At 50.5% G+C, this 17,407-nt stretch overlaps 1 protein-coding gene across 50 annotated transcripts in view; it reads right to left on the reverse strand.

The window, feature by feature from the left end:
* The window catches only part of Clasp1 (cytoplasmic linker associated protein 1), a 233,127-nt gene that overhangs the window by 2,831 nt on the left and 212,889 nt on the right, over positions 1 to 17,407 (reverse strand). For all 50 annotated transcript variants that reach the window (XM_028879823.2, XM_037211525.1, XM_037211502.1 and 47 more), the window contains 2 exons: positions 5,380 to 5,586; positions 3,534 to 3,650 (listed from right to left, as the gene is read on the reverse strand). In XM_028879823.2, the coding sequence (XP_028735656.1) occupies positions 3,534 to 3,650; positions 5,380 to 5,586 (324 nt within the window). The remainder of the gene's footprint in view (positions 1 to 3,533; positions 3,651 to 5,379; positions 5,587 to 17,407) is intronic.

Below are 17,407 nucleotides of genomic sequence, written 5' to 3' on the forward strand. Positions count from 1 at the left end.
CACAGGGGTAAAGACCCAGCTACCTCCACACCTGTGCTACAGCTGCTGCTTCCCCAGGACCCCCCTACAGGCACCCACTGATGCCAGCCACCCCTGAGAGTACTGTGATTGACCCCAGAAAACCTATCATGGCCTTGGTTTTGATTTTCCTCAGCACTGCAAAAAGAAAAAAAGATGAAGTTAAGCTTGGTGTGGTGGCCCATGCCTATGGCAAGAGGACAGGTCTGAAGCTGGTCTGGGCCAGAGAGCCAGAGCCAGACCTTATCTCAAAAATCCCAAAACACTAGGGTCAGTGAGATGGCGCAGTGGAGAAGAGCACTTTTCCCGAGCCTGATGAGCTGAGTTTGATTCTTAGGACTCATATGGTGGAAGGGAGAGAGCCAAGTGGCAAGTTGTACTCTGATTCTTACCACATATGTGCCATGTCACATGCAGGACACACACACACACACACACACACACACACACACACGGTAAAACCTACAAAAACCCCCCAAAGCCGAAGCCAACCGAGTGGTGCTGGCATAGACTTCTGTATGCATGCACTGATGGAATGGTGTAGACCCTGCAGAAGAACCCTTCCCATGGATCCTTGGACAATGGTGTCCAGACTGCGCTGGAAAGAAGATGGTCCAACAGTGATGCTGCTGGGAGATGGACAGCTATCTGCAACAGAGTCAAGTTAACCTTACTTCACACCACAGGCAAAAATGAACCCAATGGAGCCAACCAGGCATCCAACAGCAGAGGGATCATAAGGAAAACGTGGTTCTCACACACAGTGGGGTTTGTTCAGCCATAAAGAACAACAAAGCTGTGTTATTTGCAGGAAAATGGGTGAACTGGAGCTGACCACATCAAGGGAATCAGGCTGGTCTCAGGACAGACACTTTTCTCTCCGGTGTGGTTCCTGGAACTCACACGGGAGCATGCCGTCATGGACACACGGCAGGACAGCGAGGCAGAGGCGAAGCTGCCTGGGGTGGGGGACAAGAGGGAGAGATAGGACGGAGAGGGGCAGAATTAAAAAACAGCCTAAGTGAATCACAAAGCTGAACCTGAGAGATCTATGAGCCTAAAACCTGACACTCACACCAGGGCTGGACAGCAGCTCCCTGACAGTGGATGTGGTAACGGTTTCTGGAGTGGGACTCCAAAGGTTCAGGAAACAGGAAAAAGAGACAAATAAATTTATTCCTTGGCATTAAAAATTGTGTGCACCAAGGCACAATTAACAGAGCAAGACTCTAACCCATAAGAGAGAAGAGACATGCATTAACCACATATATCGGAAAGGGCTGGGTAATAGTTTTAGGTTAATTCATTTGTAAGCCCAACTCCCTTTATGAATAGGGCCTTGATGGTGGTCACTGTAGTTCAGCCACCTCTGAATCCCCACTGAGGAGAGGAGGAGAGGAGGTGGGAAGCTGTGTGACTACCACTACCATTTTCGTTAAGACAGCAGTGAGGTGGTGGCGCATGCCTTTAATCCCAGCACTCGGGAGGCAGAGGCAGGTGGATCTCTGTGAGTTTGAGGCCAGCCTGGTCTACAGAACGAGATCCAGGACAGGCACCAAAACTACACAGAGAAACCCTGTCTCGAAAAACAAAACAAAACAAAACAAAACAAAAAAAGAAAGAAAGAAAGAAAGAAGGAAAGGAAGAAAGAAAGAAAGCAAGCCATCGGAGCCAGGGGTAGTGTCGCACACTTTTAATCCCAGCACTCAGGAGTCAGAGGCAGGTGGATCAGAGTTTGAGGCTAGCCTGGTCTACAGAGTGAGTTTTAGGACAGTCAGGGCTTCACAAAGAAACCTTGTCTCTGGGAGAAAAAAATAACAATCTGATCAGAGTCCTGGCAGGAGGGAGATGGAAGAGAGTAGAGATTGGGTCAGGTATGGCAAATAATCAATCATCCATCCATCCATCCATCCATCCATCCATCCATCCATCCATCATCTGTCTTTCTACCTACCTACCTGTGTTCTCATGTAACTCAGGCTAGCCTTTAACTCCATCCACCCATCCATCCATCCATCCACCCACCCACCCACCCATCCATCCATCCATCCATCCATCCATCCATCCATCCATCCATCCATCCATCCACCTATCTATCATCTGTCTTTCTACCTACCTACCTACCTGTGTTCTCATGTAACTCAGGCTAGCCTTTAACTCCATCCACCCATCCATCCATCCATCCACCTACCCATCCAGACTCTCATGTGACTCAGGCTAGCCTTTAACCATGTAGCTGAAGAGGATCTTGAATTTCTGATCCTTCTGCCTCCACCTGAGCACTGGGATTACAGGTGAAAAGCATCAAACCCGATTTATGCAGCGTGGGGGTGGAGCCCAGGGCTTTGTGCACGCTAGGCAAGCACTCCCCAGCCTCATCCTAACTCGCCCACTTTGCTTCTCTTGCCTCTTTCCATCAGTTTTCAGGGTATGTCCTCTGGACGAGGTGGTTCTCAACTACAGACAGATAGCTTTGCGCTCAGGGGACACCTGACTATGTGCAGAGCCACTACAGTTAAGGGAAAGTTACTGACAGGTAGATAGTGGCTGGGTTGTGAGCCATCAAACTTCTGACACTGTACAGGTGAGCTTCCACAAGCAAGTGGCCCCCAGGGTCGATAGGAGAGGCCTGGCCAGGATGCCTTCCAGGGTCAAAGTGGCAGCTGAACTGTAAAGAAGCACTGCCCTACAGAGCTCTTCTCAGACAGGGAGCAGGGCCCTCTTAGGAGTGTGCACCCTCGAGGGAATGACCGTTCATGCCCCTTAGGGAATCCTGTCTTGCGGCAGGGCACAGAGCTGCCCGACTTCTGGGGAAATGAGGCGCTGGTTCTGGTGCTCCCCAGCTGTGCCAAAAGAGCAGCCCAACTTGAAACACACGTCACTAGAAAATTCCTCTCACAAAGAGCAGGGCCCTGTGCCCCTGGATTCTGCCCTCCATTGGCATGCCAAGCGTATGAACAGTGCCTGAGGTGCAGCAGGCCCGGGGCGAGGATGCCTTTCCTACTGATGCCCACAAGGCACTCAACTCAGTCCAGCAATTTGTTCAAGGATGAGGTAATCTTAAAAGAATTTACTGTTGTGTGTGCATACGTGCATGCCACAGAATGCATGTGGAGGTTGAATCTCTCCTTCCACCTTTATGTGGGTTCCGGGGATCAAATGCAGGCTGTCAGGCATCATGGCAAGCACTTTCATCCACTGAACCAACTTGCCCACCCTGAGGTAAATTTCTTTAGTGATTCCATGGGGGATGGGGGCAACCTGGCTCCTGAGCAAGGTTGTCTTTCTTCAGAAAGTTAGGTTGTCTTTTCAAAACCAGTTAGAATGGCCTATGGTGTGTCATTCAGAACCACCTTCCCATGGCTTAACCACACAGCCAGTCATTTTCACCTTAGGGAAAAGGCCTTCTGAGAAGCCAGACAGCTGAACACACCCAGTGAAAGGAGCTGCCACCAAGGGGCTCGCGATGGGCTGGCGGCCCAGGTGCGGGCAGCAGCACGTAATACTATACATACCTTGCTCCCCGTGAGCTGTGCAAGGTGAGGTTTCAGATCTTCTCCGATTACGGAATAGATTGCCACTAAGCAAAACACGCTGGCCTTCCGTACACTGCTCTCGGTGTTGTCGTAACCCTAGAGAGTCGAAGGGGAATGCAGAGAGGAAGTCAGATCAAAGCTGGGCCTCCCAGTCAGTGCTTCCACAGATGCCCTCGGAGCGCAACCCCGGACTTGTCAGTCAAACCACATACATCTCAGACCTGCAGGTGACTCTAGAGAGCTTTCGCCTCGGAGGGTCAAAAGTGACTGGCGCCATGAGTGGCATGCAGCGGCAGGAGGACGTGGGTGCCAGGGGGCTGCTTTGTTACAAGGTGCTGGCACTCCAGATGGCAAGAGGGAGGAGGAATGGAGTGAAAAACCCCGGGGAGCCGTGGAGAAGCAAATGCCTCATCTAGGTTCCTCGGTGGTGGAGCAAACTGCCTGAGCGGAAATGGCTTAAAAGAAAAGAGAGGGCCACGGGTACAGTTCAGCAGGTGAAGGCATGTTCTGCCGAGCTTGACACCCAGGACTCGCAGGGTGAAAGGAGAAAACCGAGTCTCCTCGAACTGTTCTCTGACCAGCATGTGCACGCACACGCTGCACACGCGCTCGCGTACACACACTTAAAAAAAACAAAACTACTAGTTATTCCTAAAAGTAAGATTTCTCTACGGTCCAGGGACTGCAGGGACTTCCTGTGTCCCTCATGTCCCACCTAAAATGAGGGCCGTGTGCTCTGCTACAGATAGCCCTGGCAACTGCACCGCCTCTGTGTCTTTCCCTCCATCTTGGCTAATCTAGTCTTCAACAGTAAGTCCAAACAAACCGCTTGCAAACGGCAAACAGCAGCATGCATGAAATGGGAGGCTAGTTTCTCTACTTCTCTTCACTGATGCCTGTTGTGTCCTGACACAGCACAGGGCACTGTCACTTGCAGATGCTATGTGGCCCCCCATGTCTCACAGAAGGCAGGAGAGCCCCACCAAGCCCAGACACAGGACGGCAAAGTATGTATGATGTATACTCTATTCGCCCCCTTGGCCTAGGGCTGGTCCACAGGAGGTCTGCGACAGGCGTTTGTTGAAGCAATGAACAGCAGATGTTTACACTAAACAGAAGGCTCATTCCTTGAACCACAGGGGCTGATCTGGGCTATCGGTTATCTTCTGCTGCACATAGGAGCATGTGGGCTAAGAAGATCTGTTTGTGCAAGCCTGGGCCTGTCAACATCCTGTCCCCGGGTAAGAGAAGGGCCCATGAGTGACCCCTCATCCAGTGGTTAACGGGTGCTGGGGAAGGCAGAGACAGTTTCTTCAGTGACGCAGCCCTTCCTGTGGATAACCCCCCACCCACACTCCTGTGAGCCCCCTTATGACACACACCAGGTTGTCACGGAAGATACCTACATCTCTAGACTAGCCACCGGTGGCCGTGTGTTCTTGGGGTCCTCTGCCTCTTTAACAAAGGACACGGGTGGACTATGACTAAAAGGACTTGGCTAGATCTTAATTATTAAAATGTGCATCAGCTAGAGAATATTCTCTGGTATAGAACCTGAGCTTTTCAAATCAAACAACCAGCAAAAAGTAAATAAGTAAATCCATGAAAGCGGAAGAGGGAAGGGACGGGACCCTCAGGAGAGGGACAGGAGTCGGTAGTGGGGGACGGACATGACAGAATGCACAGAAGGAAAAGGCCACAATGGAACCCGTTATTAATAACACGCTAACAAAACACTTTAAACAGAAGAGTCGCAGGTCCCGAGGACAGGGTCGTCACATGTGGCTTCCAGTCTGTCCCAAGTCGGGCCTCCACAGCAGCGTACCTGCAGCAGGCCTGGGATGATGTCGACAAGGAGCTGCAGCAAGGACTCCTTGGTGATCCTCTCCACCACTTTCGTCTGCATCTTGATGGCGGCCAGGTTGATGGGGTAGTCGGCCGTCTGGATGATCGGGCACAGCACTTTGATGCACTGCTCCGGGTGGATGGAGCTGGCTAGCGTGGATGCAGCTTCCTCAGCAGCTCTTACCACCTGAAAGAGGACCCCAGAGCTGAGTGGTGCCTGGCCCGAGAGTTTTGAAAAGCACCAGTACCACTCCTTCCTGGCTCCAGGAGCCAAATACAATGACCCACTTCCTCCAAAACTGCTAAGGAAAGTTAAAAGCAACCTGGGTTGTTGTGTGGGACCAGGAAGTACAGGCCTGGGGGTTGGGGCCGAAACTTGGGCAGAGTGGTCTCCACGTGTATCCCCTGCTCACGTAGCAGTAGCTGCACCTGTATTTAGAGCGGCACCCACCACCTTGAGATCTCCTTAGTAACACGGCTTCTCAGCCTTCCCCAGGATGCTGTCTTATCACAGTAGTAAAGAATCTCTGCCCTGGAAGATTAGGACCTGAAAGTAAATACTTTCCAAGGGTCAACGGGACCCTCTGACACAAAGCCTGGAGAAAACCAGTGTCTTCTATACTGATGTCCTCTGGGAGGGGCTGGCTCCAGGAGAAGGCTGTTTTCCTAGGGAATCTCTTGTGGGAAGCTGGTGTCCAGGAATCTCTGCCCATGACAATCTTTACCTTGTATCTTTAATTTTTAATTAACTAATTAATTATACCCATCATTCTATTTGAGAAAAAGTCAGATTGGGCTTTAACTCTATACAGCTGAGGATGACCTTGATCTTCTGATCTTCCTGCCTCTACCTCCCAAGTGCTGGGATTACACGTATGCACCATCGGCCCAGTTTATGCAGTTATAGAGATGGAGCCCAGGACCGCATTGAGGCAAACACTCCAACTGAGTGAACTACATTCTCAGCTCCCTCCTTGCAGTTTTTAGGAAGTGCATAAAATGACGGTCGCATGGCTGAAGGAGCAGCTCTGGTCTCTGGGGCCACAGACGATCCTCCTTTATGAAGAGGACGGAGGAGTGCCGAGGCTGTGGTGGGAAGGACTGGAAAGCACTTACTGTGCTGCATGGACACACAGCTCAGTCACGCCCCTTGTAAGAACTAGTATTCTACTTCCTCATCTCTAAAATGGGGACATCTCACAACAAGGAAGGACAACGGCAAAGATACAGCAGACCTTCACACGCACCTTAGGTAAGTGGTACGTAAACAAAGACAGCAGGCTGTACACAGGCATGCACTTTCCTACGGAGTACGATGAGAATCTACGGCTCTCCCCGAGCCCAGTCCTGAACTGCACAATCACCCACAACTCTCCTCTCTGCAGCCAATTCTTCAGTCCAATCTTCACACAATAACAAGGCAAGCCAACAACCCAAAGCGTTGGTCATGCACACCCTTGCAATAAAATGTTTATATATATTTGTCATTGCTGCTGTTGGGAGCAGGCATGGACATGCTATGTACGCACGTGAAGGTCACAGGACAACTCAGGTCAGTTGGCCCTTTTACCTGCTGGACTATCCTGCCAACCATGATTGATTTTTTTTTTTGAGACAGGGTCTCTCTATGTAGCCTGCCCTGGAACTCCCTCTGTAGACCAGTATGGCCTTGAACTCACAGAGATCCACCTGCCTCTGTCTCCCAAGTGCAGGGATTAAAAGTGTGCGCCACCCTACCCAGTTGAGAAATCTATACCTTTTAAAATATATCTTAAAAGTTACTTTTACTTATGCACATGTCTGTGTGATTATGTTCACATGAATGCCCACAGAGGCCAGAGCTGTCTGATGCACCGTCCTTTGCAAGGGCAGGAAGTACTCTTAGCCTCTGAGCATCTCCCCAGTCCATCCTGCTGTCTTTCTTTTCAGCTCAGAAGTTCTGTCCACTCTTGCTGGCCCACCATCCTTACAAGTGGCTGGCCCTGGAAACAGCATTTGAACCACCTGGGACGTCACGGGTGGGGTAGCTGTGTGCAGACAGGCCACTTGGGCCAAGCCAGGTTGGGCTGAGGCCACACATACAGATTTTGGTCACTCCGGGGCCTTGAATTAGATGCTGCCTACCACCTGATCCCCACAATCCCCTCTGTAGAAGGGGCAGGGCCAGACCTCTGGGCTCCCCATCAATGGATGGATTTTTGCCTTCTCTGCAAACAGTGCTGTTAGGAGTGTGCCTGATCAGTCCCTGGGTAGGTTCCGCTCCACAGAGCTGTCAAGGGAAATCTTTCTGAGTTACCATAGTCACAGCCATGGCCACTTCATTTACTACATTCAGGACTGGCCATGTTAGTGGTGGGATTTTCGTCATGAAGATCCCCATGGGAGTCAGCTACTCACACCCAGTATGTGATGTCCATCACTATAAAAATGCTCAGGTGGGGTGGGGGGCAGCCAGTCAGTAAAGCACACGCTGTGAAAGCATGAGGATCCGAGTTCGACTCCCAGGGTTGTTGTAACAAGCCTCGCTGAACCGGGGAGCTCTATGCCTGTGAGATCGTGTCTCAAAGGATAGATGGCATCTGAGGCACGACCCTTGAAGCTGACCTCTAGTGTCTACACACACACACACACACACACACACACACACACACACACACACACACAATCTCGGTGGCAATGCACAAAATGGCTCATGACCCTTAGAGTGGTCTGCTTCCAGGATCTTTTTTTCTCCTTCTTTATGCTTTTTACTTTGAAAAGTTGCCACTAACATGAACCTTCCTGGAAGGAGACCTTGATAGAAATCTACCTGACGTGTCTTGTGAGGTCAGAGAAGCGGCAGTCCCTGGGAGGAGGTGGGCAGAGAGCCACACCTGAGTAGTAGCCCTGCCATGGGGTGGAGTGCTGTGCACAGTGCTAATGTTGCTACAATCATTGCAATGATCACGGCTGTTTCTGCCCACCGCCCCGGACTGGCTGACCCAGGACATGCATTGCCCCTCATACAGGGCTCCCATGAGTGTCCTGCCCCTCCTTGACCAGCCCACACCACACCAGAGCATGCGTGCTTTGATCCTGGTGACACTTTCATGTAGAAGTCTTTCCAACCAGGCACAGCTGGGACCCTCGCAGGTGTGGCTCTGAGCAGTGGACTAAGCCACACTCTTGTCCCCAGTTCTCTGTCTAGGAACACGTCCCTGCTCAAGAAGGACCTTCCTCTCTGAATTTTCTGGGTAGCTGTTGTACTCCTCGCTGTGGACTTGGAAGTCCGTGGCTGCTCATTCTCACATCCTGCCTGTCAGGCTGTGTCTTTTACCCAGGCCTGACCAGTTGCTTCCTAGGTGTGGGAACTGAGCTCCAGCATCCAGTCTGGTAGGAGAGACCTGTCCGTGCCGTCACGGTGCAGGGAAGTGTAGGGGTGGTTGGTTCGGAGGGGCCGTGTCAGGATGTGGAAGCCCAGAGACAAGCTCCTGAGGTTCTCTTCTGGTGGGGTTAGGAGGAGGCTGGTAAGGGATGGGAAGTGGCAAAGATATTCTCGGGTGTCCTGAAAGCTGTGTGGCCCTTGCTCCAGAAAGGCTGGTGGTGGTGGTGGGGGGATGAGTGGTGTGGTAGACAGGCCTTAGCTGTCAAGATACTTATTCAGTCAAGAGTCTCAACTGTCTCAAACTCTATGTTGGGATTAAACACTCCCCAAGTTCAGCTGCGTGAAACATGCCAGAGCTGGAATCCAGATGGAGGGACCTGGTGTCTGTTAGTTAATACTGGGAACTTGACAGGTCTAGAAACATCTAGGATAAAAATCTCCAGGCACGTCTGTGAGTCTGTGAGTTTCTAGGCTGGGTTAACTGAGACAGGAACACTCACTCTAAATGGGGGCAGCACCATCCACTGACCTGGGGTCCTGGACTGAATAGAGAGGAGGACGTGAGCTGGGCCCAGCGTTCATCTGTTTGATGTCTGACAGCAGATGCGGTGTGACCCACTCCCTCTCGCTCCTGCCGCCATGAGGGACTGCATCCCGCAAACTGTGAGCTGAGCTAAGTCCTTCCTCCCTTAAGTTCTTTCTCTCAGAACAACAAGAAAAGCAACCTACACACATCTAAAACTGATCTGGAGTTACTGGGTGCTAGAGAGCAGAGCTCAGGCCTCCTCCTGTCTCCCTACTGTCCAAATACCAAAGGGCATGCGCCACATCCAGTACCCTGAGTGGGAAACACGGTCCAGGGCTACCTTTCCCCAGACCTCAAAAATATCAACCTGTGGCGGGGGCTGGGTCTTCAGGGAGGTGTGGCTCCGTCCTGGCCAGCGGCCGCCCCACCCTGTACACGCCTCTCTGTCCCTTATGTCCCTTACCCAAGCGGGCAAGTCATCTTTTAAGACTCAGGACTCAGTGGAGGCCCGCGGCTGTGCAGTCTCCTTGCGGACATGTCTCTCCTGTTAGAGAAAGGGCTCCGGAAGGCGATCTCTATCCCTGCCATCTCTCTGCACTCCAGGCTGGGTACAAAGTCCAGTGTACACAGCAGCCAGTGGCTTTGCCACAGTCATCTTTCTGTGCTATCATGTTTTTCTTCCCATGGCATACAAGTCAGCTCAGGTGCAGTCACCTCTGACTGTGTTTACATTTTCCAATGGAGGAACCAGCCCAGAACACGTGAAGCAAGCAGGACACAAGCCTATTTTCAATGGCTGAAAGAAAATAAGTCCCAGAACCTCCGAGCGGTGGACTGGTGAGATGGTTCACGTGGTTAAAAGAGCCTGCTGAGAGAATAATGGCCGGAATCCAACCCCACGGACCTACATGGTGGAGGGCGAGAACTGACTCCTGAAAGCTGTCCTTCGATCTCTACTACAGGTGCACCATGGCACACATGCTACCACACATCACATATACATACAATATACACAGACACACACAGACACACACACACACCACTGACTCGTGGCAGGTAGAACTGAAGATCTCACCAGGAGCAAAGAGCAGGACAAACATAGACTTGAAGACAGAGCAAAAGTCAGGCCCCAGCCAGTCAGTCCCAGGAGAAGCCAGCCAGCCCCCCCTGGCGCCTCACAGTGAGGAGACCGTCTCCCGTGCTATTGCTATACAGCTTCAAGGGAACTGCTGTCCAGTGACTGCTGGGAAAACACCCTTTCAGGTCTGCTGAAGTGAGCCCAGCCCCAGCGGCGTCCCCTGAGACATGCAGGGATTCTACACTTCTGGGAACATCTGCAAATACACTGCTAGGGAGTGCACATCAGGATGAGCAGCTCAAGGCCTCTCTTTCCCCCAGGGTGAGAGAAAGTTCCCCAAGACAGACACTGGTTTTGGCAGGGAAGGTAGTGTTCTGACTTCGCTCCATATCCAAAGCCTGGCTTTGGCAGGCTGCCTGTATCAGGGTGAACTTTAGGTTCTGCCCTATGTTCTCTGTAACATAAGAAGTGAGATTATAATGTAAGCAAATAGAGAACAAAAGTAAACACAGGTATCAGAAGGCAAGGAAGCAACATGCTCAACAGACAGGTGGCTGCCGGTGCCGCTGAGGGGGTTTTAAAAAGTGTGCGTGCGTGCGTGCGTGTGTGTGTGTGTGTGTGTGTGTATGTGTGTGTGTGCGTGTGTGTGTGTAGGGGGGGCGGGGGGAGACATGTAGGGTCAGCAGGAGCAAGCTCACATCTACATCTGCTTGGAAACTCGGGAACTCTTCCTCTCCATTGTTAAGGATGTAACTGTCTAGCTAGAAAAAGGCAACTGTCCCATGCAGCTGTTTGTACAATGAGGTCCAGCTTCATGGCCCAGGCTGGCCTTGATCTCTTGATCCTCCTGCACACTTAGCTGTTTAAGGAAATGGGATCATGACTCAAAATACTGATGAATGTTTGCTTAAAGATTAGGTTTCTTAATTTTAAGGCACAGAAGTTCTCGACATTTGGACTGCGTGTTTGGAGTGCACCAAGTTTGATTTGGCTCTGTCTCAGGTGCATTGGAACAACTGAGAGCATAAAAAAAAAAAAAAAAAAAAAAAAAAAAAGCAGACATCCAAAAACAATGATGGCAAGAATCCAAGAGCTCTTCCCCAGGGCACCTGGAGTTGAGCTCCAGGAGCATTTGGAAGGTAAAGAGATGCCGATGTCACCTTCTGGGATTGGCCAGAAAGCCTCACAGCCAACAGAGCCAACACGGAGTCTTGGTGTCCATTGGAAAAAGGAGGGAACTGGGTGTGGTCACATGTGTCTTTAATCCCAGCACTCAAGAGGCAGAGGCAGACAAATCTCTGGGAGTTTGAGGCCAGCTGGCTCTACACACAGAGCTCCAGTTCAGCCAGGGATACATAGAGACACCCTGTCAATAAAGAATAATAATAATAATACAAAAATAAAAGACTCATGTGGCAAAATGGCACAGACAGGAGCTGGGACTTAGAGTGGAGGGCAACTGTAGGTCAACTCAACAGAGTGCCATCCAGCCATGCCGAGACCAAGAGGGAGAAACAAAGAAAACTCAGGCTCTGGAGGCTCCAGTCTGGAGCTAATTCTGTTACCAAGCAGCCGGTAGATGCTGAGGTAAAACCCTTCCCATGTCCATGCCTGTTTTTCTCACCAGGAAAGCTACATAGTAAGGACTGAATGGAGAACTGTTAATAGAATTACTTTGGACTATCTAATCGTATCATTCATCACAACCCGATGGGTGTTTTTCCCTGAAAAAACATACACACACAAAAGGCTTCAAAAACCCTCGAGAGAGAGGCAAAGCGAGATCAGTGTACTCATGACCAGTGAGGCGGCTCAGTGCGTAATGGTCTGACTGCCAAACTTGATGACCTGAGTTTGCTCCTGGGACCCTCTTGGTAGAGAGAGAGAGAGAGAAATGGCTCCCACACATTGTTCTCTGACCTCTAATGGTCACATGCCCTACCTCACATTCACACTAATTATAATAATAAACAAGAGACCCACCTACTCACTGGGCAGACGGGGGTCAGCAGGGGTAATGGTGTGGAATGGGAGGGGCCGAGGAGGTGGGGGGGAGTGGCAGGGTACAGGCCCACCCCGGAAGTGCTGCACAGTGAAGTGATGAGAAGCAGAGCCCCTCTGTGCATTGGTTAACTCCACTGTCCATCTCTGAGAGCTTACAGTGCCTCCCAGGCCAGTGTAAGCACAAACAGAACAGCCCTAGAGCGGACAGCTGCTCAGGGATACAAGTCATCTTCCTGTAGTTTAGAGCGAGCTCTCTTGGATCTAGTCAATGAAATGCAGTTAAATTACATTGTACTTTATTGTGTGTCACACACAAAATAAGTAAATAAACAAATGTAATAACCGTTCTTTTAAATTAGCATACTTTCTTCAACAGGAGAGGTAAGGGGGACAGATGTTCAGTTTTCCTTGGGACTAGCCACCTCACCTCCCATCACCAATATGAGCCCCACAGGGAGGGACACCAGGTACTCCTCTCCCCATGTAATGGCCCTAGACATCAGAGTGCCTTGGAGACTCTTCCAGTGGCAGCCTGAGCAGTGTGCAAACCCACCTACCATCCGACAGCAGCTGCCTTCCAAAGCCCTGCATCAAGGACAGGTGTCACGGCCCCAAGGGTCAGTGAAGACTTACTCTGTCCCAACGGCAGCAGCAGAGGCGGCGCCATCCGGGCCTGGCCCATTATGATGGTCCTGGAGGTGGACAAGGTGTGTCCCCATGGAAGCTGCACTGGCTGCCTGCCCAGGAGCACTCCTGGGATACAGCCTGGGTGTCCTTCTGTCTGCACATCCCAGTCCATATGCCCAGCTCCAGTTTTCTTCCTGCTGTCCAGGCTGTCTACCCTGACCAACTAGCCAGCTCCAAGTCCCCAGTGCTTCTTGTGAGGCACCACACAATGATCTCTGCTGTAACGAACCCCCTCCCACCTGCCCTGGTCAGTGACAAACAGTGACTAGGAGTTGGTGTCGCAGCAGCAGACTGCTGGCTTGGCAGCTACGGACCGCACAACGATGCTGTCTAGGTTTCTCATTTTGTCTGTTTACTAAAAAGCAAGAATTTCCAAAAGAAAAGGGGCTTCTGGTCAGATCCCAAGATTGGGCCCATGGAAACTAGAGCTTTAGAGTCTGTGAGGATTTAGATCTGTCACTCAACAGCCACTGCGGCTTTGCTGCTATTACCCTGGAACTGGGAGAGACAGAGATAACCCCCTGGTTGGGCCTGGAGCTACCAGATAAGAGAAAGCAAGGTCCACCAGGGGTGGTGACTTCTAGGTTCCTGGGTTGCTGTGCTGCAGACGGTCATTCTCGAACACAGGGGGCCCTGGAGATGGGGCTGGCTGGGAATTTTAACAGGCACCTGAAGGAGAATCCTGCTCAGGAACAAGCTTCCTCTGGTCACAGCTAGTCAAAAGACTGATCACCCCACTGCTGGGGAAGGCCAGGCAGCCAAGGAGCTTTCTTTGCCCTTCTATTTTCAAGTGACTTTAGTCTGATTTTGCTTTTCTGGTGCTTTGAGATGATAAAACATAAAATTTAACTGGAAAGGATTTAAACAAAACCTCCAGAGACAGACAAGGAAACCGGCCATCCTGCACCAGCTGTACCTCCCAATTTTGAATAATAGCCTTTTTTAAGTCTTCAAAACATTATGTGGATGAGCATTTTGCCTGCATGTATGTATGTGCACCGTATGTACACGGTGCCCTCGGGCCAGAGGAGGCCCCTGGACCCCTGGAACGAGAGCGACTGCTGCTTGTGTGGGTGCTGAGAAAAGGAACCGGCTCCTCCGCAAGAGCAGCAAGTGCTCTTAACTGCTGAGCCACCTCTCCAGCCCCTCACCTTGAACTCTAACACACACGCACTGTGCGTGTCGCTCTCCTCTCTCCCCTCCCCCATGCGTGTGTGCACGTGCATGTGTGTGTGAGAGACAGTGAACATGGGAGCTGGCTTGTGAGCTTACAAAACTTCTCCTGTCTCTCCCTCACATCATGCCCTAAGGGCACTGGGAGCACATATCCACGCACCTAAGCCTGGTCACGTGGGTTCTGAGGATTTGGACTCAGGTCCTCATGCCACTTGCCCACTGAGCCAGCTCTCTAGGCCTCTAGTAGCTTGAGAATGTGTCTCGGTTTCAAAGTGCTGGGTTTCTAGAAGCCAGCCTTCACCGTACAGTCCCACAGCCAGATTCAGTGTGGGACGAGACCCTGTGACGGGGAAGACGGCTGGTGTCCAGTCTCTTGGAGCAGCTCTGTGTGAGGCAGTCAGGACTCGTATTCTTCTCCTAAGGCCTGGGTTTTGTTGGGGAATGTAAAACCGCCTCCTTCTTTGGAGAGGGTAGTTCTAGGAGGGGACCCCTGGAATGTGCACACTTTGGAATTGTTGATTGGACAGGAAAACAGATGTTTGCCTCTGGATGATGGACATAGAAATCTAAAAGCACCATGGATCCCTTCTAAGCATGTGTGGAGTCATAAGTACTAAATGTAGGAAATACAACAAGACTAGACAAAAATGATGCCACCAGTGTGGCCACCACAGGAACTGCATGTGGAGCTAACTATTCTGAAGGATCCTGAGACCCAGAGACCAGGGATGGAGACCGGTTGGTTGAAACCAAGGGGGTGGGGGGGTTGCACTCAGTTGCTAACGCCTCGCACAGGACTCAAGTTTAATCTTCAGAACCTGCATCAAAAAGCCGGGCATGGACTGGCAAGATGGCTCAGACAAGGAAAAGCATGTCCTGTGCAAGCTCGATGACCTGAGTTTGGTCCCTGGAGCCCAGAGTGGAAGGAGACAGGTGGTGACTTCTGAAACTGTCCTCGGACCTCCACCCACATGTGCCCAGTGGTATACCTGCATGCATACACTTAATAAAAATAAAAAAGCCAGGTGTAGTGGCACTTTTAGTCATAGAACTAGGGAGGTGGTGACAGGCAGATCCACGGGGTTCGCTTTTCTGGCCAGCCAGCCTAGCCTACTGGTTAAGTTCTGGGCCAGTAAGAGGTTCCGTCTCAAAATAAAAGGGAGATAATACTTGAGGAACATCCAAGACTGACTTCTTGCCTCTACATACACATATACACTTGTACCACACACATAGGTGTACACACACACACACACACACACACACACACACACACACACACACACACACACGAAGACTTGAAGAATTTTCAAGAAAAATGAAAACCAAACCCCAAACCTAAATGTGCAGGTGCCTGAGCTGCTCCTGGCCACGTGACGGCCTGAGGTGCAGGAGGAAGTGGTAAGGGCAGGAGTCAAGGTGAGCCCAGACATGTAAAGCAGAGAGGGCCTGCCAACACAGACCTCAGAACACTATGTCCCGCCGGCACCCTCAGGCTGCTGGGATGGCAGTATAGCACCTTCCGGTTACAGGACTCTCATGCTGACAGAATACTGAGAAATGAATCTGAAGCAGGAGATCGCCTCACTCTTTTCCTGGGCCATTTAAGAGAACTTCATACTTTCTAAACCATTTTCAAGGGAAAGAAATGTAAAACAGTACATTTTAACTTATATTTGGAGTCCACAGGTTTTCAATACTGTGATGCCCAGGTTAAAAAGCCAGCCTCCAGTGGATGGAGGTGCTCCAACACCGCATTATCTTAGTTACTTAAGCATTAATAATGAAAAGCTACATGTATGGTGTTCTGCCTGCATGTATGCATGTGCACCATGCCGTGCCCAGTGCCCTCAGAGGCCAGAAGAGGGTCTCAGAGCCCCTGGCACAGAAATCACCGATGGTGAGAGCTGTCATATAGACACTGGGAATCTAACCTGTCCTCTGGAAGAGCAGCCAATTCTCTTAACCACAGAGCCAGCTCTCCAGCCCCCTTCGTTCATGGTAATCTCATTTCAAGCCTGTCTTTTGTCACCCAAACAGCTACTACCACCTGTCAGGTGTGGCCAGCCTTTTGACATTGCCATATTTAATACTGTTATCTACAAGGTGCACACTTGAGAACCACACAGTTGAGTTTTAAAGAAGAGTCGGGGTCCAGCAGGTAAAGGTGCTTGCTGAGGCTTGATGGTCTGAGTTTGACCCATTGTGTTCTACATGACAGAAGGAAAGAACTGATTTCCAATAAACTGTCCTCTATCTCCACATGTGCATTCATACATGTGTGCACACACAAAACAGTATAATTAAAGAAACACACACACACACACACACACACACCCTTCCTAGTGTTTTAAGTAAGTTTACAATTTTGTGTTAACTTACAGCCACTCTGGGATCCAAACTTCTAACTGGACAAACCTGAATCCTAGCTATAAAACAACATCAATTTCACTTCAATTTTTTGTCATTGATTCTCACTAAGGACAAGCTATTTAAAAAACAAAGTTGGTGAAAGATAGTTTGTCCTTCGTAAGAGACCCAAGACCTGGTCTGTACTTGTTCTGCTAGGAACTTACTGAACAGGCTTTTTAGGTCCTTTCTTCTGTATCTGGGAACAATGAAGCTGATCTCATATTATCCTGTCTGGTTCACATGTTAAGTGTGTGTGTGTGTGTGTGTGTGTGTGTGTGTGTGTGTGTGTGTATGTAAGTGGAACGCCAGAATGCCTTCTGTTCAAAACATGAGTGTCACCATCATGCCACCAAGGCAGGTTTTAGAGACGCAGTCACTTGTTGGAAATGTTCCTAGGGTATGTGCTATGTTCTGCATGTGTCCAGCAGGGCTCAGAGACAGAGGACACCCTCCTCCAGATCTCCATCTGAGAAGGTCAAAGCAGTCCTATGTGCTATGTACTGCATGTATGTGTCCAGCAGGGAGAGACAGAGGACACCCTCCTCCAGATCACCATCTGAGAAGGTCAGAGCAGTCCTATGTGCTATGTACTGCATATGTATGTGTCCAGCAGGGAGAGACAGAGGATACCCGTCCTCCCGATCTCCATCTGAGAAGGTCAAAAGCAGTAACTGCCCAAGCAGCCAAACCATGGCCAGGAGAAAAACTACCCTCAGGGTCTTGTTCCCTTTGCTGATATGAGAACTGCTCTCCTCATGAGC

Source organism: Peromyscus leucopus, chromosome 15 (genome assembly GCF_004664715.2).
Source record: "Peromyscus leucopus breed LL Stock chromosome 15, UCI_PerLeu_2.1, whole genome shotgun sequence".
NCBI lineage: Eukaryota > Metazoa > Chordata > Mammalia > Rodentia > Cricetidae > Peromyscus > Peromyscus leucopus.